We start from the raw sequence: 26,605 nt of genomic DNA, 5'->3' as shown, positions 1-26,605 counted from the left end.
TCATCCGAGGAGGAAGAGGAATGGGAGACGGCAGACCCAGGAGAGGGGACAAGCAAGGAGACAGCTCAGGATCCTTCACCAGACCAGGGGCAAGCCCCTGAGGAAGCCCGCCTGTCAGAGTCAGGAAGCGACCAGGAGGCTGCCCCTTCCCCAGCAGAGAGAAGACGCCAACAGGCGTTGCAGCAGTGAAGCCAATCAGCTTAAGGACTCGACTTCCCTGCATCCTCCTTCAGCGCTTCCCAAACGGTAAGCATGCTGGCTGGCCCCCTGGTTCCTCCTGCCTAGCAGATTTATGGTCTGGCCAGCGGCTGGTATCTGTTAATTAGTTGCTGGCTGCTGTGAACCCACTGGAATTGACATACAGCTTGGGACCAGGATATCAGAAAGACCATCTTATCCCTTATATACCCAGTCAATCACTAAGCTCTGCAAGTGAGGGCCTCCTGCAGATACCATCTTATCAGGAGGTCCACTCCACACAACATAGGAAATGGACCTTTAGTGTAGTGGCACCTACTTTTAGAATTCCCTCCCCTTAACTATTAGACAGGCACCATCTCTGTTATCTTTTCAGTGCCTACTGAAGACCTTCCACTGTCAACAAGCCTTTTAAATTGGGACCTTATCCCAGTCTGCGTCTGTGTTGTAATTGCTTTTTAATGTTTTTAAACTTCTTTTTTTTAAAAAAAGATGTCTTCAAAGCTTTTTTAAAAATGTTTTTAAAGATGTTTTGTTTTAATATATTGTAAACTCTGTTTTTATGATGTTTTAAAGTGTTTTTAGTGCTTTTGTTTGCCACCCTGGGCTGTTGCTGGGAGGAAAGGTGGGACATAAATTTAATAAATAAATAAATAAATGATCTAAGCACCTACAGGCTTTGGTTTCAAATATTTAAATTTAATATTTAAATATTATTGGGACTGACAAATAGAGTTTAATTTGAACCAGGGCCAGGTGTTACAGTGGCCTTGAGGACTCTTTGTGTAGAAAAGTGGGATATAAATTGCTGAAATAATTAAGTAAATAAAACCAGTTGCAAGACAGATACATAACTAATTAATTATTTTATTGATTTAAAACATTAAAGTGGAATGGGGGGAAAGCCCACCCCCAAAAGAAGACCATTGAAATAAGACAGCCTATTGGATTTTAGCTTTCACACACTCTCCCAGTTTTCTCAGGGACCCCAACAAATTGTTTACTGATGCAAGCAACTATATAGAATCTACCTTCTGTCTGATTCAATTTAATTTGATTTTCACGGATGTGCAAACTCTTCACAAGCTACCTAAGGATATAAGAATGAGGATGCACACCAGAGTGTACATCCCAATGGAAGGCAGCATCAGCATTTAGATACATTTCCCACTGAAAGCAACTGACAGCATCTGCATTTGGATAGGTATTCAGGTATGCATCTGAATGCTCATCCAATTTGTGCCTGCAGTTCCTCGATCAAAACAGTATATGGGAGAAAATGCAGCATTTTCAGATCTCGGTACTCACATGCTTACTTTTCCATCCCCACAATAGGAAGAGCCATGGATGTGGAACAGAGGTGGGGAGGCTTCACCTACAGCAGCTCCAGCCACTGCCTGCACTTGGTACCGATACAGCTGGCCTGCCATGACTTCCCTGGAGAAGAAAGCAGAAACTAAAATATAAGACAGAATAAAGAACATGCAGTAAAGGGCACTTTTTTGCCTCTTCCTATGTTGCACTTCCTATGTATGCTACTAATGACCCAAACTGACTCTCAGGGATTCCCATCTGTTCCTCAACCAAGTACCGGATTCCAAGGACTTCCTTTTTATTGTCCACTAGGGGCTCTTTAACTCACTCATTTAAAGTGTGAACACTAGTAACTGATCCTCTGTCAGAGCTATCCCCTTGTGTCAGCAGCAGTTCTTGCATGCTACAAAACAAGCAAATGGGAGTGAGCAGCTAAGGTGCATAAGGCTCAAACTAGGCATGATATTGACACTCAGTGTTTGGACCACGCTACTTTTTTCTATTGGAAAAAGGAGCAGGGGTTGAGGGAAAGCTAATTTGGATTTGTGGTTGCAGCACAGAGCCAAAGGATTTGACACACACACACCCCATCTCCTTTGCATGGCAGTCCTGATCAAAATCAGGCCCGTGGCTGCTTCTTTAGAAAGAAAACATTATGAGCTACCATATCATCCTAAGAAGAGGAATATAATACCACTTAATTTATAATGAAGGTCTTTAACATACATGGCTTGTAGGAATGATTTAAGCAAAGAAAATTAAGTAGTAAAGGGATATGCATATTTAAAACAACTGGACATTATGTGTATAGCCAAGAGCTATTGTAGCAATGCAGAATAACAATATCACCAACCAATAAGATTTTATATATAGTTTATGTGTGAATTTGCCAGTCACCTATGGGCTTGAAATGCATCAGATGATACTGCTTGGTTGACTGCTATTTAAAATTTTCTTACATTACCTTTGAGATGCTCCTTCCAACTATCTACAGCATTAAAACTCACTACCTTGGGGGATAAAAAGAACAATGTAGACCCTGTCAATAAACAGAAGGAACCTTCATGGTGAGACCAGTGTTTCATTTTCAAGAGGAGGAGGAGATCCTGAGACACTATGTACATGATCCCATAAATCTAGGTTGGGCTGGATTGCATGACTCCCTCTAAACTGTAATAGGCTTTCTTCCAAACTTCGGAGCTCACCCAATCATGCTAATACATCGCCTATTGTATTTCAGTGCCCCGTTCTGGTTCTATTTCTGTCAGTCCTCACTACTTTAATTAGAGGGAATGACTATCTACATAATATAAAATGGCAAACCTTTTTACGTTGGATGCCTACTTTTAAAAAGACTGGGAAAGAATAGCCTCAGTGTTGTGAAGATAAATGTTAAGGGCTTTTTGCATGTCTAAAAATGTGTAATTACTTCTTCATGGTGAGATCTCCAGCAGAAAGAGGGAAATATCAACTCTAGACAACGGTGAAAAGAAGAAATAATAGTCCATATTAAAAAGGAAACTGTTCTTAAAAGCACACTATTAAAAAAACAATTTGTTTCTAACAGAGAGCTCAGCTCAGAGATCCTCCTGGTGAAGGTTATGGCTACTAAAAACAGAACCTTCCGCATTAATAAAATACAAAGGCACAGATGCATTCAAATGGTGACTTGGTGAGGGTCTTCAATATGCCAGGAAGGTAATCTGTGGATGGGAGTTCCAAATATGCTCCTCCTAGGAGCTGTTTTACAGAGGGGTGCAGGCAGAACCTGGCTCACTCAGTATGGAAGAGTTGGTCAAGATATGTCTGTTTAGCATGTTAATCCAGAACCGCTGTGAAAGACACTCCAGCAGAAAGCAGGTAACTCGCTTTGGTGAGCCAAATGCTCTTTTGTATACAACAGCAAAGAAAGATCTTTCAAGAAGTTTCATAGATTCTGTGCAAGACTAGCATAGTGTCTATTATTTCACAGTTACATCCCAACCTACCTTGGTTGAAACTTTCGAATTCCACACAGTGAGTAGGAACTATTACAAGTCCCAATGGAATAGTGAGCCCCTGGCCAAGATACATCTACTCCAGTAACTTTCTGCTGTCAGTCCTAAAATCTGGGAATCAAGGCCTTCCTAGCCAGATTTAAGTGATTACTAAAATATCTGCCACTTTCTACCAGGCATTAATACGTAGGCATTAAAAATCTAAAAACAATGAAGATAAAATCTAACCCATCCTAAAAGCCTGCCTGAAGAGCCAGGTCTTCAAGGCCCAGCAGAATAGATGGGCTTTGACCCACTGAAGTATTCTGGATGTCTCTAACTGATGACCATGAGACTTCATTCTTTTCTATAAGTTTTCATGGGCTTTGGGTATTTCCTTGACCATGTACCCTTAGCCATGTTGGCTGAAGAGAGCATCCGCAGAAGCTGTGAATCCCAAGGGAATAACCCTCATTTCATGATATCTCATGAATGATGATATCTCATCTGACCATCATCTCTGCTGTCCAGGCTGGCAATGGGCTCACCAACCTAAGAAACTACCACCTGATGCTATCATCATATGCAACAGACCTGCCACAGGATGTCTTTTGATAATTTCAGAGTGGATGTTCACCACCTTAAAGTGTGACAAACTCTGGTGGAAGAACAACTCTTATGCGTTTGGACTCACTGAAATGCAGGAAGTACTGAAGGAGTCTCAAATGAAACCTCATAAAATTCACACAAACTATTGTGGAACCCACTACCTGGGCAAGACTCAAAATGTCCTAGTTTGGGCACTGAAGAAACCTCTACATGGATGCCACCATCATGGAAACTCTCTCTGGAGAGAGGAAAAACAACCTCTGCAACACATTGATGACAGCTCTGTCAGGTGTAGAGACTGAGAGCTCCTCCAAAAATATATTAGGTGTCTATGATCCTGCAAACTGGCTAGAGAGCACTGAATATGCCTCATTGCTAGATGATAGGAGGTTGGGCCTGCTGATGAGATTGTCTAGATATGGATGGATGTGGATTTCTTGTAGATGTAGATGGACTACAAGCACAATCTTTACATATGCCCTGTGTGCTGAAGTCTGGCTGTTGTTTGCAGGCAAGCCCAGAGACTGACAGAACAGGCACATGACGATATGTCTCTGTGAATGCCACTGACACAAGGAAGTAACCCTGATAGAGTGCCTCTAAAATATTCCCAAGAACCTTCATCTGAAATCTCTTTCAGGAACTTGCCAACATATCTGAGATCTAACATCACCCTCCAGATCCTGTTTTCCTTTAGCATCATAAAGAATATTTATGAATACTATCTTACATAAGAACAGCCTGCTGGATCAGGCCAATGGCCCATTTAGTCCAGCACCTGTTATCACCGTGGCCAGCCAGTTGCCCATGAAAAACCCACAAGACCTGAGAGCAAAGAGCACTCCCCACCCGCAGTTTCCAACAACTGGTATTTGGAAACATACCGCCTCTGCCTACATTTCATAGTATGAAATTGGCTGTATAGCCTCAACACCAAGGTGATTATGCATGGCCAACAAAAGGTAGTGCTTTTTGAGATTCTTTGACACAGGAGACCAGAGAAAGTTGTTGGAAAGGAGAAATGTAATTTCTAAGACATCTATGAATGTTCTGAAGGACCCACTGATCAACAGCTGACCTTTCCCATCTATGAAAGAACAGCTGCAGCCTCCCATCCATTGCTGGGGCTACAAGTGGAGGTCTATCTCCTCTGTTATTAAGAACTGGGGAAAAAATTCTTTATGCAACATTTCATGTTCTGGGTCAGGTTGGCTCAAGTTGGCTCAAGGAGTCCTTTACTATTTGAAGACCCTAAATTTGCTTTGTCTACAGGCCGGCTTATAGGGACAAAATGAATCCTTGCAATCATCTTTCTTAGGTGCAATGATTATTTATTTGTATGTTGTTTCCACCAAGGTCTATTTACGTTGAAGTTGCTCAAACAAGCCCTTGCTATTAAACCGAGGCTCACCTGCAATACTTTTTCACTGTTGTCACCGAGTCCAGAATGGGGGAGGGAATCCTCCTCTTATGAAAGGGAATCTGTAACCCTTTCAGTTGCACTGCGTAAGCAGCTAGAAGGAGTTGGAACAGTATCTCATGCAGCAGAGACTGCAACTGCACCAGCTGAATGGCCCAGCAAATAGACTGAAAGCATGCAGCTCCGTCTGTTGCTTGGGAGAGGGAGATGCTGAGCACTGCCAAGCAGCAGCTGATTCCTAAGAAGCTGAAAAGAATCCGCTTTACATTGCAGTGCTGAGCTCCAGTCCTGAGCTCCAGCCAAGCTTTCACCACTTGTGAATGAGCATGGCACTCTAAACATGCTATGATGCTTTTCTGAGTGCTCAAAGTGGTTCACAAACTAAGAATTGCAATGAAAAATAATCCATAATATGGAATAAAAGCTAACTGAACAGTCATGAAAGGTGAGCTATTCTACTCACCAACCAAGTATAAAACAAAATGTATTATATTAGGAGAAATTGTTTGCAAACATGTATACATTAGTCAAAGCAGCATATAAAAATGTGTTAGGAGAAATTCATACTAAAATGCTGAAGAATTTTCATGAGGATTTTTAAAAATATTTTTTCGCAAATTGCTGCAAAAATGTGGAGAACTGAATTTAAAACTGGAAAAATGAGAAAGGGAGAGAAATGAAACTGACAGATCTTTCCCTCCCTAATGCTGATAAAGGAACAGGCGGTTCCTCAGGAATGTGGGTCTCACCCAGTCAAGGGTCAAAACCTCACATATGACCTGGAATCACATAAGCAGCCAGTGTGATTGGCACAGCACAAGTTAAATACAGTCCTGTTTCCCTAGAGCCAACAGTGACATTTTGCAGCTACTGTAGCTTCTGAATCATCTTCAAGGGTAGCTGAGTGCATTACAGTAATAAAAAAGAGTCACACCCCAACATGAAAAAAGCCATTTTTAAAAATGCAGAAAACCTGAGGGAAAAAGCAGCCTGGGATCCTTGCTAAGTAAACCAGAAAACAGAGGAATTAAAAAAAGTTTTGTTTTATTTATCTATTTTTAATTTTCCTCCAGAAAGCTTCCAGACCCTGGATCTAGAAGTCATAGCCAACTCTGCTTTCCACAGTGAAGGGGGGACACAACTGAGGAGTTGATCCCTCCCAGTGGAAGCTGGATGTTCTACAAGCCCTGCCACCACGTGGTTCGGAGGAGTCATCATCTCTGGGCATCCTCCTAAATCTGAGCAAGAAAGAGAATGTTGAAACCTCCAATTCAGTAGTGTAAATTTCAGCAAATCTATCAAATCCAAAACAGTAATGGCCTTTTATATTAGCTGTACTAAAAAAAAAAAGCAAATTGTAAACAGGAACAACCAGCCCAACATCCTTTGAAGCAGGCTCATAGCCACACATTGGGTGGGTGAGTGGGGCCGGAAGGATATACTAGTGGGAGTCCAGGGCAGATCAATGTGAAATAAAAAACCTAATTTTTTTGTTTAAATTAAATTAATTTATCTAATTTTAGTTAAATGACATAATATTTTTAAAGTACCAAATGCTTGTCAGTCACCCCATTGCCTTTGTACTCACTGGCTCAGAGACTGGAACTAAGTAACAGTTTATATTTAGCAGCTGGGACAGACTATTCCCTGTATATTTTTCTCTCATAATTGAAAGAGCTAATCTCATTTAAAATTTAAAAAATAAATCCAGGGAAGGGGTCTGGTGTATCCCAGAGGGAACTAGCAGCTATGAGAGTGTTCCTGAATACGAATCCCTTCACTCACATGTCAATAAACTTTCGTCCCGGCTGTGTCACCATTGCTGGGGATCCATCCAGAAATGGGGGGTCCCGGACAACTCTGTACCTTACAGGTTTGCAGTTGGAACAAAGTGGGCTCCGGGGTGTGGAGATCAGCAATGCAGCGTCTATCTCCATCTGCTTGTCGAATGTGTAGATCTTTACGGCAGACACCTTCTTGTTAAGGTTGAGTTTGACAGTGAGGGGGATGTCACAGAAAGTGTCCATGGGTCCCAGGTGTACAGAGTCCCCATGCTCCGTCAGGATTTCAACGTCTGATAGAGCCTTGGGGGCATCCGTAGAGAAGTAGGTTGTCCACACCACTAGAGATTCCGGGTACACAGGATGCAGGAAGTGGAGCTCCAAAATACAACCAAGCGGCTGAGGACAAGGGGTGGTCACGCTCACGTTGAACAGATTAAACTCAGGGCTCCAAGCCTGCAAGCTGGGCTCACAGGGCTGATCCACATCCGGAGGCCCTACAGAAACAGCAGAATGGGAGAGTCCCTTGGATAAACAGGGCAGCTCAGAACCTCAAAGACGACTATATGCAAGTACCAGGACTGACCAGAAAACAGAAAGGAAGTTTTGTTAAAATAAAATAAAAAAAACCCACCTCAAAACTTTACCAACTTTGATCATGAGATAATGAGCCCTCACTCTAATGTGTTTCATTAGCCCTTAATGACATCAGCACACAGGACTGACTATATAACATTCTAAAACAATCACATCTAGTACATGATTCATGATTGACTGGGGTCACTTTGGGAAGAATGAAACAGAGGGTGGGGGACACTACTGAAGAGTCAGGGAATTGTACCAGTGAATGAGAACAGTTGCTAACAGACACAAAAAAGTAAAGATTAAAGGCTGGAGGGCAGGGATTTTAGCTCCCTGCTTTGGAAACATAACTTTCAAGGCAAAAATCAAAGATTTGTCCCAGCGTTAGTGAGTCTGTGTATCTGCCCACTAAGTACACACAGTTACAAAAGCAGATGCAAACATTAATAGGCTTCTGTCTTTTCATATCAAGACCTATGGCTGCCTGTATTTAGGTTTAGGTGGCTGTACATCTCTCTTCAAAGGATGTCTACAGCACTAAGGATAGACCCTTTCTTAAAGGAAAACGAAACGTACAAGGTGTTTCTAGCTGTTATGTGGCAATCCTTCTGTTACAGGAGAAAGGGCCGGAAACTTTACCTACTGCTTCCTCTGGAGTCCAGTAGCCAGAGGAATCACAGGTCCGAGGGGAAGAGGCCTCATGTACGTACTGGCTAAATGTCCCATCTTCAGCACAATCTCCACAGAGGTTGCTTGATTCTCTAAAAAGACAGAGAGAGAGAGAAGGGACAGGGGGAGTAAAACATACTCTGCACAATCCCTTCTGTGTCAGACTTTGAGTGACAAGTACACAATTCCAATTACAACTCCCATGATTCCCCAAGTCCTTATATAAGACATACACAAACTATGACCCACTAAGCAGAATACAAACCAACAAACACATTCAGGGAAAAGAGAGTTGATGGTTCCTCCACACCTTCAATATCCATTGTATAGACCTCTGTTCAAGAGGGAGCAGATGTGAAGGCACCCCAGGATCTTCATCATTACCACCACCACTATCACCCCCCTTTTCCTCTTCTTCTGAGGCCCTAGTTTGGGAGGTCTTTGAATGCTTGTCAGCAGGCACTACAACAGCCAGAACTCTCAATACATCTGGTCCTGGAGAGGGATCATCTCCTATGTCAGGGCAACAGAGCCTCACTTCCCATCCATGTCAGCACTCTCACTGTTTCAAGGCTTCTGGTCATTCATGGGGCAAGCAGTCTACTGCTGGACTGTTCAGCTAAGAGCAGTTTTCTTAGGGAGCTCTTGAAAACCTTTCTTCACCCAACCTGGAGAGCCACAATGGGGAGTTAACAGATGGTCTTCAACACACATACTGTGAATTGGCATCTAGAAGTAGGGTTGAGTTCCACCCCTATAGAAATTCAGGGACCCCAACTTTCAGTGGAAGAGTAAGGGGTGAACCTGTTCAGGACCAGAATCCACTACTTTCTTACTCCAGACAGAGATACCTCTGGGATAGAGGGTGAGGGCTTTTTACCTCCCTCTTGCATTCCAAAGGTCTTGAATCCAGCAATAGTGAGGTAAAAGCACCACACACTCCAATAAAGTATGAGAGGGATGGTCCGTGCAGCCATCAGTTTGATGCAGAGCCATCAGAATGCAAGGCAGAAGTCTAATACCCTACTTTACATCCTGAAGGTCCTCCCAACCAGCAGCAAAAACATTTCCCCCTCAGGGTGGAGAGAACAGCAGACCATTTCTATTGACAGACCCTCCCCCAGCATTTGTGAATTGATGTACATGGGTTAGTGAGTCCAGATTGCACAAACTCAGTTTTTCCCCACACTGCAGAATACTGCCAAGTGGCTTGGCCTGGAAGCCTCCAATTCTGCAGCACTGATGATATTAAAGAGCGTGTGAACCTGCCTCGTGCCTGAATGGTAGATCACTGGGAGCCTACCATGCAACCTGCTGTGAGGTTTTCAAGGATATAAATGGTTTATTCATATGTATGCGTTCCTATACAAAAATTGATATATTTTAATTATGGATGTTTATATTTTAATGGTTTAATAGGACTGCATATTTTAATCTGGATATTTGTACTTTAAAGTTTAATAAGTAATAATGAAATAATATACATACGCACACCACACATCCCTACAATTATCATGAAGTGATATCCCAGCTATGACAGCATGTGCACCTGCCTTTTCAAAAGGGTGGTCATTGCTCTCATATTTACCTCAGCAGTTAAAAAAAAACCCCTTCTCTACAGACCTCATGGCTACTTCAGTGGAAATTCAGTGACTGCCATGACTTTGTGCTCTGCCTGAGTAAAAGTGGTAGCTATCTCTTGTAGCAAACAGTGGAAGATACTGCATATGAACGGGTGATTCTACATCTATCAACCAGCAGGAAAAAGAATGGGAAATAAGGGCAGAAAAATACGGTAAGGCAAGCCCATAAAAACCTTTAAAAGACATGGAGTGTGCACAGGAGGAGACAAGAAGCCTGCTTAGAGATTTGAGGAAACAAGATGTAGTGATGGCCACAAGCTTTAAAGAGGGTTTAGACAAATTCATGGAGGATAAAGCCGTAATAGGTACTAGTCATGATGGCTCCAGTATTGGAGGTGGTATTCCTCTGAATGCCGGAGAGTGCTGTTGCGCTCATGTCTTGCTTTAGGGCTTCCCACAAGCATTTTGTTGGCCACTGTGAGAACAGGATGCTGGACTAGCAGGACTCTTCTCAAAGGAGAGGCATTGCATGGTCTTAGCAAGATAGAAGATGTGAATGATTTCAGCAGCAGCATTGTGGATGGTTGTGAAAGGGCTGGGGTTTGAGGAGGGAAAGGAAAAAAGGCTGCTCCAGAAGTACACTAGTGAAAAACTCTACATTTTTTAATTGTAGTTTACTCCTAAGAGGTTAAAAACTGGTGACTCTCCTTGCAGGACAAGAGATGAAGGGGGGGTGTTGTTCTGGTTGTGGAGTTAAAGTGAGGAGGTGGAGGGTAAATGCAGAGTTCCAAACCCACAACTACACATATCACTAGGGCTGTCTATATCTCATGCTGGTTACTTCACAAGGATCAAGATCAGGTTGTACAAATAAGTGTCTTCTCCCTGCAACCTGACTCAAATATAAAGACCCAGAAAAGGGGTTGCCAACTGGCAAACAACTGAGAAGAACTGCCAACTCATCTTCATCACCTTCTTTGCCTTCTGGAATTCCCAGGTTGGAGGCCAAGTACAGCCTTCCCAAGGTACACATGTTCAAATAAACATTTCCCCATCAAAACAAGTATGTGCAGGCAGTGGGGGAAGGAACATCACACACACACAGGGCAGGGTCAAAAGGAAGTCTACAAAATGTATCTGCCATGGCAGGCTGATCAAAACAAAGAGCATCTGCCTACACAGATATTTTCATGTAGGAAGGCCATATGTATGCCACAACTAAAAAACACACATGCAGAGCCAGTCCTACCATGACACGTAGCGAGGAACCTGCCCCAGGCTACAGATTTCGAGCTTCATTAAGGGTCAGCAAATTTTCAGTTATTTCCTCCCCCTCTGTATATATTTTAATAGCTGAAAGTACATTTATATATGCCCACATTCAATTCTGTAATATGAAACGCTGACCTGGTTCAGATGTAACAATGAACAATCCCCACTTGCCATTCCTCCTGTGGCATAGCCACAAGGAGGAAAGAAATTTTTGCTTCCAAATGCAATTAATCACTTTTTAGCATTATATCTGAAGTTTAGGCTGCAGTCAATCTTAGCTATTGTTTATGGAAATTAGTTGTCATTATAAACCACTGTTTGAAGTTGGTTTGTTTCTTTAAACCATAGTTAAGACAAAAGTTCTTAGATATTCAGACATAATGCCTCAATGCGCTTAGTTAAAATCAGAAGTGAAAGTTTCCACTCTCCTCTTTGCAGCTGCACCAGATAAGGGCATGTGAGCCAGAGCCCTGACAAGCTCATTCATGTAACAATAAACATAGCTGATTGAGGTCTTCTGAGTTATTTTAAAAAACCTGATTTAATGGAAGGGGAAGTGTAACAGAAACATATTACACTTTGTCAAAGCAACAGCAATGTCTGGATTTTCCTAGATGTGTGCCTCATTGTTGGGTGGGGGTATCATTTGGAGTTTCTAGCTCAGGAACCAAAACATCTTGGGCTAGCCCAGTGTATGCATGTATTAAGCTGTTGATATGCATGATGGGAAACAGATACCAACCACCAATTGTGCTTGTATGGAGAAACTCCATATCTATCTAATAACAGAATAAAGTACCTCTGTGTTGCAGCCTGATAAGCCTTCCTATTATAATCAGTCAAGATATTTTTTAAAAAAAGACCAGACAGGAAGAAGCAATGACCAATGCCGCCTCAGACAACCGCATCTGTTATTAAGATTGGGTATGAGAAGACAAGAGTCTTAGTTCAATCCAGATTCTAAAAAGGAAAAATAAAATTCAACCTGGAGTAAGAAAGAAGCTTGTGTTTCCCCTAGCAACAACCTGGGCCTTACTAAGGATACCAGTAGGTTTATATGAATATATTTCAATCTGTTCCAATATTAATTTGCACTTTCATCTAGTAGTTTCCATTCCACTCAATTGGTTTATTTTCTCTGTATTCCATTTAACCATTCACTAATAGAGAAATATATGGGGGGGAGGAGTTTGCATAGCACACAATATACATGCATATCTCAGCCAACAACAGCATGATGTGGTGGTTAGAGTGTTAGACTGGGACCTGGGAGACCAGGGTTCAAATCCCCGCTTGGCCATGAAGCTCACTGGGTGACCTTGGGCCAGTCACTGTCTTTCAGCCTAACCTACCTCACAGGGTTGTTACAAGGATAAAATTGGGAGGGGGAGGACCATGTTTATACAGGCATACCCCGCTTTAACGTATGCAATGGGACCGGAGCGTGTATGTAAAGTGAAAATGTACTTAAAGTGAAGCAATTATCTATGCATGTACCGCACTGCAATCGCCACTAGATGGCAGTGGCGTCATGCCATTAAGTGTCCGTAATTGCGAAGCGCGCGTACGTTAAGTGGGGTATGGTGGCATATGGAGCATATATGTTATAGCGAGGCGACGTTAAGTGAAGCGACGTTAAGCAGGGTATGCCTGTATACTACTGTGAGCTCCTTGGAGGAAAGGTGGGATATAAATGTAATAAATAAATAAGTAAACAAGAGATATTTGCACATCAATTACCTTCTCTGCATGTTCACTTTCAAAGTTAAGTGGCTGATGACCTGTCACAAAGCCATCTATTGCTGCTATTCTAACCAGGTCTACTCAGAAGTAAGTTCCATTGACTTCAGCGAATGCCCAGGTAAGTGAGGTCAGGATTGTAGCCATTCTCGCTACTTTGATTTCACAGTTCAGTGTACACTTGTCATCCTATCTCATTTCCCTCCCATCAGGGAGGGGCAATTTAGTTATAAGTAGAAAAAACTTCCGAGGTGGAGGGGAGAAGGAAAATAATTTAAAATTTAATCTTACTTTTAACATGAGGATTTAGGGTGGTCAAAAATGGGCAGTCAGATCCAGATGGTTTTCCCTACTTTGACAAAAAGGCTAGACTTTTAACTCTGCAGCAGAGATAAAATCTACAGGTAACAAAAGAGATAACTGGTTTCAATGTGAAAAGAATAATGAGTGATGCATTCAATTGGTTGTTAGAATTCACAACAGGAAGTAGTTTAAGCAGGCTGAAATCCTAACCCCATTTATCTGGGAGTAAGATTCACTGAATTCAATGGGATTTACTTCTGAGTGGACATAGTTAGGCTTACAGTTTTAGTGCATATTATCTGCCTTTGGCAACAAACAATACTTCAGAAACAAGAAAAGGCATCTGTCTACATCAATGAATATGTAAATAATATATATTGCAATGGAATTTATATATTGCTTACGCGTGATATATGTTAAAAAATAACAGTACAGAGAACTAAGGTGAATAGCTTTCCCCACAAAGATCCATGCTGCAATGGGAGTCGAATGGACAGACAGAAGCAACTCTCCAACATCCCCAGTTATCAGTTGTGCCAGAGGATTCTGGCAGAGAATTTAGACAAGGGAGAGATTTCTTTTGTAATTTTTATTGATTGTTTGATATTTCATTTATATCCTACTTCACAGCTTTAAAATCTGGTCTCAAGGTGGTTACATTTTGATACAGATGTTCTATATGGCATGAAGCCATCTACCTACTCCTTCAGCCAAAGCAGAGGGGCAAGTGAGAACAAAGGAATGCCAGCAGATTAAAAAAAGGGGGGATGAGGTTGTGTGATTGCACGGGGTAGGGAGTGTTATGGCTGTAGCAAAGGAAGAATGGCAGAAAAAAAGAATAACAGGTGGGGGGTGTTACCAGGTTTATAGATGGATGGGTCATTGGAACCTCTGCACTAGTAAGCCACGCAAATTCACAGAAATATTTTCTTTTCCTTGCATACGCACTCAGCTACAACTGTCTTCCTCCCATTTCCCAAAGATCCCTCTCTTACCTTTCATAAAGTACCCCACTAATAGGGGGTGTCCAGTATATGGTGAGGGTTTCCTGGCTCTGCCCAATGACCATCGGTGGCATAGGGATAGGGGTGGGCTTTCTGCCCTGACTCCACTTCTGGTACACCAAATCCATATAGCAATGCATCCGAGCCACTTGGTTTGGGGTAAAACTGTCTGTGCAGTTGTCATCTGTGGGAGAAAGAGGCAGTTTGTGAAGCAACTAAACAGTAGTGCTGGGGGGGGGGGTTTAGGCAAGAGATCTCTCAGTCAAACCTGTTCACTGAGAAGAGTTAAGTAAAAAGGGGTAGGGCTTTGTGTACCTCCCACATTTATCTGGTCCTACATCCTTGTGCTCCCCAGAATCCTCTGCACATCACAGAAGCTTCTGGGGAAGTGCAATGCTTCACATCACAGGTGGTCAGGAAGATTGAAAGCAGCATGACACTCTGGCCTTGGCCTTGTTCACAGTGAGATAGGAAACCCATGTCAGGACTATAAACCCATTGACAGCCAAAGGAGCACATGACTGAATGCTCCTTCACAGAAAAAGTACTTCTATATAGAAAACTAGTATGTCAGGAAGAAGCCTAGGTGACGTGCTATGTGCAGGGAGTTCCCCACTATATAGAGGAATATTCAGTCATGCAAGCCTCCATTTGTCATCTGAAATGGTATTACCCAGATTTAGTCTCTCTTACCCCAGGAAAGTATGAAAAGTAAAAATGTTCTTTAGGGGATGCTGTATAAAGTTGGAGGAAGTGTGAGATAGGGTTCAATATGCCTCTGATCTTCCCAGGCATCTATTACCATGGTGTAATTATGGTGGAGTAAGGCTCTTGAAGACTTTCAGGGCTCAGGGCCTGTCAGTTGTCTAATACTGCCAGCCTCTGGTACCAGAAGCAGAACATGACCAGGAAGATGTGTGTTCATGGGCTGCCCTCTTCCGCTTTCAAGCCAATCTCAGCTCAAGCCAAGTCTTGCCAAATTATGACCATTTCAGTTTATTATGTCCTTACTTTTGAATTTCCAATATTGTGCATTAATTTGATGGTATTTTCTCTGCTATAATAGGCTGGTAGTAAGGAGAAGAGTGTTTCTGAGAATGCACAGAACAATTTTTCCTTAGTGGTGGAACACCACCCATTTATGTTAGTATCAAGCTTGAACTGATGCTAAAGATTGGCTTTTTTAAAGGTCTTTAATTCTTAGGCCCCAAAGCCTCTTTTCATTTTTTTGCAAGTTAGCCATCAAAGGAAGTCTAGATATTATTTCCCCTGACCCACACCATATCTACAGAACCCACAAGTTCTGTCAGAACTTATTAACAATGCAATTATGTCCAGTCCTCTTCTGAAAACCTTCAAGGGAGGATGTTCCAAATGTCTCTCTTAAGCATCTTGATCTAAACTACTCACTCATAATAACAGAATAATTTCCAAATACTGAATCCTAATATACTATGATTAAACCTTGCCTTCTCCACAAAGGATGCAGTAAACAATTTCTCTCCCTTTAATTCCTTTTATGTATACGAAACCTTTCATCATCCCCTCCCGTATTACATGCACAGCTGCTTTGACCTGTTCTCATACCTACTTTTTAGATTTCATTTCCTATAAACCCCTATGAATCCTTTCCAGTTCGTTAACATTCTTCCCGATATAGGGATGCATGAAGAATTCTATCGGTCCATATTCTGAAGTAAACACAGATGCCTTCAGCCTGAGGGCCACCTTTTTAAAAAATGTCCGTCTTATTTTACAGGTACTAGTCATGCAAAGCTCAGCAGCCACATGTTCAAAATCAGGCTGCAAATGCCCCTAGGAGTGAAGGGAAGTGATGACATGCTGTCCCTCCCAGTGATCATGTATGGAAGAAATACGGATGTTCCTATGGGCCTAGTCATCTTTTTGTCTGTATAACATCCTCAAGAGGCTGGACATTATCCCATCCCATCATTCCCAGGGGCATTTGTGGCCCATTTTGAATACATGCCTGGCAGTCACAGCAGCAGCTGGATTCTCTAACTGCTTGGAGTGGATATTATGTATAAAACAAGACTTGAGAACTTTTTTAAAAGGCTGCCTTTGGACCACTTCATAACAATATAGGTACTATTCCATTTTTTTAAAAAGAAGCACACAAACATGGAAAAGGGATGAACCACATGTAAGGATCAGCAGATCTGTTAATTTCAGTTTCTAATTTTTTCCACTCTTAAGATCAATTCCCCACATTTACAATTTAAAATAAAGTCCTCAAGAAAATTCAGCAGCATTTTAGTGCAAAATTATCCTAATATATTCATCTTTCTATGCAATTTCCTTTAACATACAAATTTTTACAAAGCAATTTCCCCTCCTATAATGCATTTTGTATTCTATCTTCACTAATATATACTTTTATATGCACACTTTATCATAATATATGCATTTTTGTACACATTACTTGGCTGGGAAACTGCACTGCAAAATTCACAGAAATGCAATTTTAAAGGATGGCTGCATTTCAGTTCACATATTGTATAATGTGAATTATGTAGGTTCATCTGTAAATGTGAACTGAATCAAATTTCTCCCCCATCCCTAAACAAATGTAGAGTTTTCAAATGTGAAAGTGACACAGAGCATGAATGGATTGATCTGCCTATTCCTGTCCTAACATAAACGTCTCTATGTCCACCCCAGAAGGGAAAGTACAGATTCAATGCTCATGTTATTCTAATCATTTACCAACAGAGGGCACTCCTTCAGCAACTGCTTAATTTAATCACAGGTCCTCTCTGTAAGCTTAAGATTTGTTCTTCATGAATAGTTGTTAATGTTGCCTTCTGCATCAAGGAATGCTAAATACGGAGGGCAGGCATTTATTAGAAGGAAGCTCAAAGAAAATAAATGTAATCAACCAGGATAAGAGTGGAGGAACTGCCAGAACAGTCTACCCAGGCCCAAAGCTGAGAGCCAAGGCCAGAGGGGACCACCAGCAAGGGGCAACGGAGCAGAGGGGGTCAGGCATATGATGTCACAGAACATGACAGGCGGACAGAAACTCATGAAAACATAGTCTATAGCTACTTGCACTAACTAGACCTAGCAATCCCTCTCTAAATTCCATCAGATCATTCCTTCAAACTCATATTTTCCATTAAGTATAAACCCATAATCCGCATCCGCTTCTCTGCTGATTCCTACAGATCAAGCTGCCCTAAAAGGCATAGAAGTAGGCCAGGTCTTCTTTTTCTACTCCCTTGGCAACCCTACCAACCATAACCAAGCCAGAGTATGTGTAAATCTGCCTATGTTCATACTATCTTTTCTCTCCTATCCCTTCCTTCCTTCCTTGTCTTCCCCACTGTTAAATTAAGACTTAGTTTCTGGCTTCACAGACCTGTCTTTTGTTGGTTGGATGGTTTACAGATCTGCAAAAAGAAGAATGCACACTGCTGATGCTACATGTATGTGTATATGTATGTACGTACAAATAAATATTACCCAATTCTTCTCATTTGCTACCATGACAATGATTCCTGAAGGCAAAATTCTGGAACGGAATTTACACAGAGCAACCTGAAGCCAAAGCAAAGTTTTAGGTACCTGTCCTAAAAGGTCAGTTGCTTGCTGAAACTCCCTTGACTGTCTGAGTTCAGACTTAACTTTCGTTCAAAGGAACTTTGTATTCCTGGGATCATGCCCAGGTATAGGCCTTTGTGAAACTGGGTTTGGATAATTGGTCAATTGCCTACTTTGGATGAGGTCGTACTCCCCCTGAAAGAGCAGGTTCATTGTCTGTGGGTGCTCCTGGATCCATCCTGGTAAGACAGCTGCGGACATTTCTGGACTGGGATAGCCTGACCACTGTTGACCATACACTGGTAACCTCCAGGTTGGATTACTGTAATGTACTCAATGTGGGGCTCCCCTTGAAGTTGCTCCAGAAGCTGCAGCTTGTGCAAAATGTGGCAGAGCAACTGCTCACTTGGGCAGGGTATTGTCAACATGTCACCCCACTGTTGAAATAATTGTCTTGGCTGACTACTGGGCCAAGTTCATGATTCTGGTTTCAGTGACAAAGCCGTATGCAGATTGGGACCAGGATACCTGAAAGACAGTCTTATCCCTTATATACCCAGTCGAACACTTCACTCTGCAGGTGAGAACCTTTTGCAGATACCATTTCATCAAGAGTTCCACTTCAGGTAACATAGGAATCTGGCCTTTAGTGTTGTGGCACCTATCCAAAGGATATTATCAAAATAAATATTATTTTAATATTATTTATTTCACCTTAAATATTAAAGAGGCACCATCTCTGTCGTCTTTTCGGCACTCGCTGAAACTCGCTTTCAACAAGTCTTTCAAGTAGAGACTTTACCCCAGTCCTCATCTGTGGTTGAATTGTTTTTAAGATGAAAGTATTTTTTTAAAAGAAGTTTAGTTTTTAAGATTTTTTAAAATGTTTTGTTTTTTATAATGTTTTATAGATGTTTTTAGTGTTTTGTCATTTGTTTACCAACTTGGGCTCCTTTTGGAACAATAATAATAATAATTTTATTTATTTATTTTTATTTATTTGTTAAACTTTTATACCGCCCGACTAGCAGAAGCTCTCTGGGCGGTGACCAACAAAAATACTAAAATACACAATATAATACAATAAAAACATATAACAATAAAACAGTCTAAAATCAATTACAACAAATGAAAAATCAATAGCTTAAGTTAAAATGCATTGGGAAAGAGGAAGGTTTTAACTTGGCGCCGAAAGGATAGCAGTGTCGGCGCCAAGCGTACCTCCTCGGGGAGACTGTTCCACAGTTCGGGGGCCGCCACTGAGAAGGCCCTAGATCTTGTCACCACCCTCCGGGCCTCTCTATGAGTCGGAACCCGGAGGAGGGCCTTCGAAGCAGAACGCAGTGAGCGGGCGGGTTCATATCGGGAGAGGCGTTCCAACAGATATCGTGGTCCCATGCCGTATAAGGCTTTATAGGTTAATACCAACACTTTGAATAATAATACTTGTAGTGTTTGGCATATTTATGAAATTTACAGAGCAATCGTATGCATGTTTACTTAGAAACAATACCCACTCTGTGGAGCTTACTTCCAAGTAAGCACACACAGAATTGTGGCCTTAAAAGTATATATGCCTTGGGCTGCAATTCTATACACACTTACCTGGGAGTGAGCCCCAGTGAACCCCAATGGACTTCCTTCTTAGTAGGCATGCACAGGATTGTGGTGTTAGCTTTGTAGCAGGGTGTCTGTCATAGTCATTTGAGGGAAAAGGTCAAAAGACCAACCACAGATCAAAAGGACAGTAAATGAAGGATACCTGCTTCAAGCCAGATCAAAGGTCAGCATAAGAAAGAAAGCAATTCACAAGAAAATGAAGGCCCTACACACTTCTTGTGAAGATGGTAATACCTTCTAGGTGCAGAAATGCAGCTTGGATTTGAGTGTTGGGTATGTCTACAATACACAATCTCTAATGCTATAGATTGTCTTTTGTAAAAATCCTTATCTTTCCATATACATAAAAATGTAACCATCACACTGCTATTCGCTTTGCCACAGACAGGTGTTGCTGCACAGCATGATGACCTGCACCATGCCTTGCTGGCAGACAGGCCAGGCATGCCGGGAGAATGAGTGCGTGAGGAGGGTGAGTAAGGCATGCAACCGGATGACTGGTTGAGTGAGCAAGCTGGGCAGGTGTGCATGCCAGCCAGCAATCGAGGGGGGTTGGTGGGGTCTGCCTGGGGCTGGCAAGTAGGCAAGGTGGGTGAAGGAGGTCAGCCAGAGAAGCAGGCAGGCAGCAGAGGAGGGATAATTCCAACAGGCTGTGGCAGCCCTCACAAACATCCTGCTCTGCTGCCATTACCACCACCTACCTCATCATCAGAGGGCAAGGAGGAGGGAGCAACAGGAATGTAGGGCAGTTGCTGAGGAGCTTCCTCGACCTTCCTCCTCTGCTTCCCTTCTCCTCATGGGAAAAGGGGGGGAGAAGGGGAGACAAAGACAATCTGAAGGAAAGGTGGAGAAAGGCGGCTTGGTATCATGAGGGAAGGGGGCAGAAAGGTCACTGGGGGTTGGCAAGAGGTAGTGGTGTTGTGAGCCCAGCTGGGAGGGGGTGGACAGACAAGAACGAAGCAGAGGAGGACTTAGAGTGGGATGTTCAAGCCTGAAGGACCAAGAGGGGAGTGGGACCCACAAGGCGCCCCATCTCTGGACTTCGACAGTTCAACCCCACCAGCTCCAGATACCCCTGCGGGCTTCCCCCAGGCACCTGGCTGGCCACTGTGAGAACAGGATGCTGGACTAGATGGGCCACTGGCCTGATCCAGCAGGCTCTTCTTATGTTCTTATGAGAGTCAACTTGACCAGCTGGTTGTTTCCCAGCCTGACGCTTCCCCTCTCCCTGCACGAGCATTGCTGGCAGGCAGCCCCTCTCCCTTGGAGGGGGAAGACTGGACAGTGACGGAGGCTCCACCTTCACCTCGTGCCAGGAGGTGAATGTAGGAGATTCAACAGACACAGTTAAGGCAGAGATCTTCATCCGTGATGTGCTCCCAAGAGTGACAGTGGCCACACGCAAGCAGGGTGCCCGCCCAGCCTTACTTAAGCTGAGTGAAGGGGGGGAGTAGCTGCTGAGTCAATGTCTTAATGTTGTGAAGTTGTGCCTAGTTAGTCCTAGAGAGATGCTGAGAGATGCTGAGTTCTGAGTAAGTAGGTAGATTCATGAAGCACACTGAACTGAAACTGTCTCTTACTACCATAAAAGAAAAAAGCCACAGCCGTGTCTGAGTCCTTCGAGTATGGGCAGGACAGATGGGGTTGCCTGGGGTTCCCATTCCTGGGGTTAGGTGGCAGAGTTGGCACACAAAGCATGCAGGGGCGAAGCCCCTAGTACTACTATTTTTGAGTAAGTAAACCTTGGTTTAAAAAGTATTCCCTCATTGCGAATCACAAAATATTTCATACAAGGGTTTTTTCCCTTAAAGCTACCCAAAATTTTCAAATCTCCATTGGAAAATTCCTTGGGAAGAAATGATTTCCTCCTGAATTTCCTATTCCCATACCCACCCACCCCAGGTCCTCATATATTTGATTCTATGCCCAAATTCATTCCTGGCTCTTTGCTTCCAAGACCTTTAAGCATGGCAATCTTTGCCCTAGACTTGCTAGGCAAGTCAAATTGGTACTGTGCCAAAAATTTCTACAACTTTTGTTATCATTCCACATCAATTAATGAGAAAAGAAAGTGCATTCAAAAATTATCAAAGGGAAGAGAAAATTTTGGTGAAATGCGCATAGGGCAGTGTGCAGCTGTCCTTGTATTCATCTTACTTTAAAGGTGGCCAAGGGGGCTTCTGAGGTCCTTTTCATGTAGAAGTCATCTCTCCAGCTGCCTGTGCTTCTTGAAAACCTGATGACATCCTCAGTTATACTTTCCTGTAAGCACGAGAAGACTGGGAGGCTGCCTATCATGTGCCTGACAACTGTTCAGTGTGTTATATTTTTAAGTGACGTCTTTCTACTTTTAAAGAAATCAGTGCAGGAAAAAATTTTAAAAGGTAAAAGGAAGGACTTTCTGATGCTTAGTAGCCATCCTGCCAACACACAGAGGAAGCTGTCCTGAAGTAAATCCTCCCTTGTGGCCCTTTCAGATCAGTCTATGTGGACAGATGGAGAGGCTGCAGGGAACTGGAGAAAATGTTTCATCAAAATAAAAACACAGACACCACTTGGCCACCTCACAACAACATGGAAAGCTCCACCCACCAACATTCTAAATGAAATTCTAAACCACTCTGAAAATGAGCCAAAAAAAACAGAAGCCCCTTTTGCAAGGGAGGAAAACTTTTGAAGAAGTGGAGGACAGCTTTCAGCACAGAAATAGGTTCAATACGATGGTGGGGATTAATGTAATGGCCATCACAAAGATGTTAAAGCAGCAATATTCTCCTGTGCAGTTCTTATGGAAACAGGCATTTTAGGCGAACCTTCTCAAATGAATGTATTTACTTATGTAATATTATAAAATACTGTTTTTACCTGCTCTTCTGCAAAAGATTTGAGGGTGGCGTGCAAAAGGGTGAATAAAGTGAAATGTCATAGGCATCTCAAACACCATTTATTACCTTCACCTCCCTCAGTTGCTCCTGCTAGCAAAGTGATTCAGGAGAAGACTAACAGGCAGGTCTTGCAGAGTCCCTCAGCACAAAGTTGCTGCTCCTAACCTTTAGAGTCCTAAATGGCCTAGGATCGAAACCTTAAGAACCACCTTTTCCCATATGAACTTACTCTTGCCTAGGAGACCCTTCCTCATATTCTATAAATAGCGGAGATGTGGCAGGTGGGTACAAAACAGAGGTGGCACCTAGACTGAGGATAGTCTTCACTGTGACTATCTACCATGCTCCTTTTGCTTTTAAATGTGCAGCCAAAACGTATTTGCTCCAGCAGACTTTTATCTATAGTGCTGACTTCCATTCATAATTCTGGCTAACTGCTGTGTTGCAGTACCTTTGCTCTGGAAAAGATACATGGCAACGTTGTTGTTTTTTACTGCAAACAATGAGATTCAGTGAGTGGGTCATGTTGAAATACAGTGCCCTGCAAAAGTAATCAGACTCCTGACCAATGCTCTCATATTACTGAATTACAAATGGCACGTCATAATTTCGTTCTGTATAATATTTTATTTTGAAACACTGAAACTCAAAATCAGTTATTGTAAGGTGACATTGGCTTTATGTTGGGAAATGTTTGAAGGAACAAAAAAACTGAAACATGTTGCTTGCATAAGAATTCAACCCCCATGCATCAATATTTGGTAGAGCCACCTTTCGCTGCAAGAACAGCTTTAAGTCTTTTGGAGTAGGTATGTACCAGCGTTGCAGTGTTGGAGCGATGTTGGCCAATTCTTCTTGGCAGATTCGCTCCAGGTCGTTCAAGTTAGTTGGACATTGCTTGTGGACCGCAATTTTCAAAGAGCGCCACAGATTCTCAAAGGGATTGAGATCAGGACTTTGACTGGGCCACTGTAGGACATTCACCTGTTTGTTCTTGAGCCATTCCAGTGTTGCTTGGTCTTGTGCTTGGGATCACTGTCCTGCTGAAAAGTGAATTTCCTCCCAAGGTTCAGTTTTCTAGTGGACTGAAGCAGGTTCTTTTACAGTATGTCCCTGCATTTTGCTCCACCCATTCTTCCTTCAATTTTAACAAGATGCCCAGTCCCTGCTGATGAGAAGCATCCCCACAGCATGATGCTCCCACCACCATACTTCACTGTAGGGATGGTGTGTCTTGAGGCATGGGCAGTGTTAGGTTTGAGCCACACATAGTGCTTTGAGTTTTGGTCAAAAAGCTCCATCTTGGTCTCATCTCACCACAAAACCTTTTCCCACATCGCAGCTGGGGCACTCTCATGCTTTCTGGCAAACTCCAGATGCGCTTTCAGATGGTACTTTTGAGTAACAGCTTCTTTCTTGCCACCCTCCCATACAGGCCAGTGTTATGCAGAGCTCTTGATATGGCTGGTGCACCATTACTCCACTCCCAGCCACTGAACTCTGTAGCTCCTTCAAAGTGACTGTTGGCCTCTCTGTGGCTTCTCTCACAAGTCTCCTTCTTGTTTGAACGCTGAGTTTTGAGGGACAGCTTTTTCTTGGCAGTGCCTGGGGTGTGTGATGCAGCTTCCTCTTCCAGATTATTGATCCAACTGTGCTCCCTGGGATATCCAAACACTTGGATATTGTATCCTTTTCCTAATCTATGCATTTGTATTACATTATCTCCCACTTCTGTAGAATGCTCTTTGGTCTTCATTTTCCTTCAGATCCACAGCCTGACCAAGGATCCTTCAACAGTGGGGCTTTTATCCTGACAATGTGACAGCAACTTTAATGGTTCACAGGTGGAGGCCAATGGTAAGGTCATTGTGTCCTCAATAGGGCAATTTCTTTCATCTGGGTAAACTGGGAGCTTCCACAGCACAGGGGTTGAATACTTAGGCAAGCAACATGTTTCAATTTTTTGTTTCTTACAAACATTTCCCAACATAAAACCAATGTCACCTTCCAATAATTGATTTTGGGTTTCAGTGTTTCAAAATAAAATATCATACAGAACGAAATTACAATGTACCATTTGTAATTCAGTAATATGAGAGCATTGGTCAGCGCCTGACTACTTTTGCAAGGCACTGTACATCAAAAATTGGATCTTCAGATAATTTGCGCCTCATACATAGGATAAGTTCCACATGATTGATGGTTAGAAGATTCTATTTCTACAGATAAGCCTTTTGCCAGCCAGAGTGACCAAGATACCTGATACCAGTAGCCCTTAAATGATCAAAACTTTTTTTGACTCCTCAGAATTAAAAAAAAGGGGAGGAATTCATGAGATCTGGAAATAGAACACATGTAATACTTGTATGGCTTGCCTTCTAGTTACTGAAAATTTAAAAACACAGCCTCATTTCCCCTTAATGCTGATCTGTAAAATCATGAGACCTAGGAACTTACTGTTCTGAAAATGAAAGTGGGGATTCTCAGCATTTCATGAGGTGTACATACATACCCACCTGTGAACCTGATGAAGCAAGAGTTCTTCCTTCCCATTCATTACCTGTGTAACTCATGTAATTGTTGAAGGAAGTTCCAGAGAAGTGGGTCTGGCCACAGGTATCATTGATTGGATCTGGATCCCGACACAGTTTGCTTTTGGGAGTAGGTGCCGTATCAGCACAAAGATCTCCAGTCTCCATGGATGGTGCCGTCTCTCTGCACAGGTCATCACAGGATTCCCTTTCATTTACCCCCTTAAAGACATGGTAGAGTCCCAGGACATGTCCTACTTCATGGATCATTGTATTTGTATGACCAGGCATACCATAGTAGGCGGGATTGAGGACCACTCCACCTGAAATTGCAAGTGCATTCAATGTCACTCAGAGAGAGAGAGAGAGATGAACAGGAGGTCTGGAATCCTGAGCTAAAATATATGCAAACATTTCCAAGTAGAAGTTCCAAATACTGTGCCTAGCCAAGAGAAGGTTGGCTATGCTGCTTGGAAGGGTCTCTTTCCAGCAGATGTATCCATGAGTGAGCACTCAGGAAAGATCAACAGATGTAAGGGGGAGCCCAGCCAGCTGCCTTCAATTAAATCCATCCAAGTCCCCTAATCTGCTGGAGCGTTTTGTAAAATGTAGATCAGCTGTTTGAGAAGGGCTCCAGTTCAAGCAGCAGGCTAGAGTCCTTCTTAGCAGCTCAACTACTGGCGAGTTTGAGTGTTTGCTCATAATCGGATTAATAGGGACAAAGGGATCTAGGCTGGAGGTCTTCCCAGTACACTCTTCTGTACCTGAAGATGAGTTCCAGCAACAGGCTGCATTCTTTTATGAGTAGACTTTTTCAAGTAGCAGACTGCAGAGACAGCTCCCATGGACAGAAAGGTAGTTCCACTGTTGTTCTTTGGAAGTGTGAATGACAACAGAACTTTCTGGGAGGAAGGGGGAGGGACAGGTGGTTATAATTTCCTCTTCTCCCAAAAAGGAATGGATGGTTCAGAGGCCCCAAAAATCATCACTGGTTCTCACTCGCTATAAAGCCTATGGTAGGCCTCACCTCAGCATGAGGGGCATTGCATCATCTCCTACAGGCTAGTTATGGCCCAAGGAAGTGAAAAATTGCAGAAGGAATCAGTGACTGGTCTCAGAGGGGCCTCCATGCTAAGTGCTCATGCTGAGCCCTGAAACTTGGAAAGATTCAAGCTGATATATTGTATGTCCCTTCAAGGGCTACTTCTAGGTAATCTTTAACTGCCACTAATATATGATTTACAGAAACTTTCAGAGAAGCCCTTTCTTTTTTTATTCACGATTAATCTGTCCTTTCACTAGGTGCAGAATACTTGCCAATTAAACAATCAGATATCTCAATGTGACCAATGTTTGACTGTCATCAAATACCATCAGATATCTCATGAAATGCCCTCTCTTTTTGATTCCATCATTGTGACTACTATCTAGAGTCCTGGGATACAGACCAAGAACTGTTCCATCTCTTGAATATCACACATATATAGGAAAATGCTGTTATTTATACATAGTAGCTCATTGTTTTATAAAAAGTGAACTTAGGTTTTGTGTGTG

General features: G+C 42.6%; 1 protein-coding gene across 2 annotated transcripts in view; it reads right to left on the bottom strand.

Moving 5' to 3' along the window:
* Positions 1 to 26,605, bottom strand: part of PAPPA2 (pappalysin 2) — a 219,636-nt gene that overhangs the window by 129,050 nt on the left and 63,981 nt on the right. For both annotated transcript variants that reach the window (XM_061634177.1, XM_061634178.1), the window contains exons 4-8: positions 25,081 to 25,374; positions 14,443 to 14,635; positions 8,520 to 8,641; positions 7,303 to 7,795; positions 1,507 to 1,635 (exon numbers count right to left, since the gene is read on the bottom strand). In XM_061634177.1, the coding sequence (XP_061490161.1) occupies positions 1,507 to 1,635; positions 7,303 to 7,795; positions 8,520 to 8,641; positions 14,443 to 14,635; positions 25,081 to 25,374 (1,231 nt within the window). The remainder of the gene's footprint in view (positions 1 to 1,506; positions 1,636 to 7,302; positions 7,796 to 8,519; positions 8,642 to 14,442; positions 14,636 to 25,080; positions 25,375 to 26,605) is intronic.

The sequence above is a fragment of the Rhineura floridana genome, chromosome 6, assembly GCF_030035675.1.
Source record: "Rhineura floridana isolate rRhiFlo1 chromosome 6, rRhiFlo1.hap2, whole genome shotgun sequence".
Taxonomy (NCBI): Eukaryota; Metazoa; Chordata; class Lepidosauria; order Squamata; family Rhineuridae; genus Rhineura; species Rhineura floridana.
The sequence above is the reverse complement of the archived record's forward strand: the minus strand, read 5'-3'. Positions and strand labels throughout refer to the sequence as shown.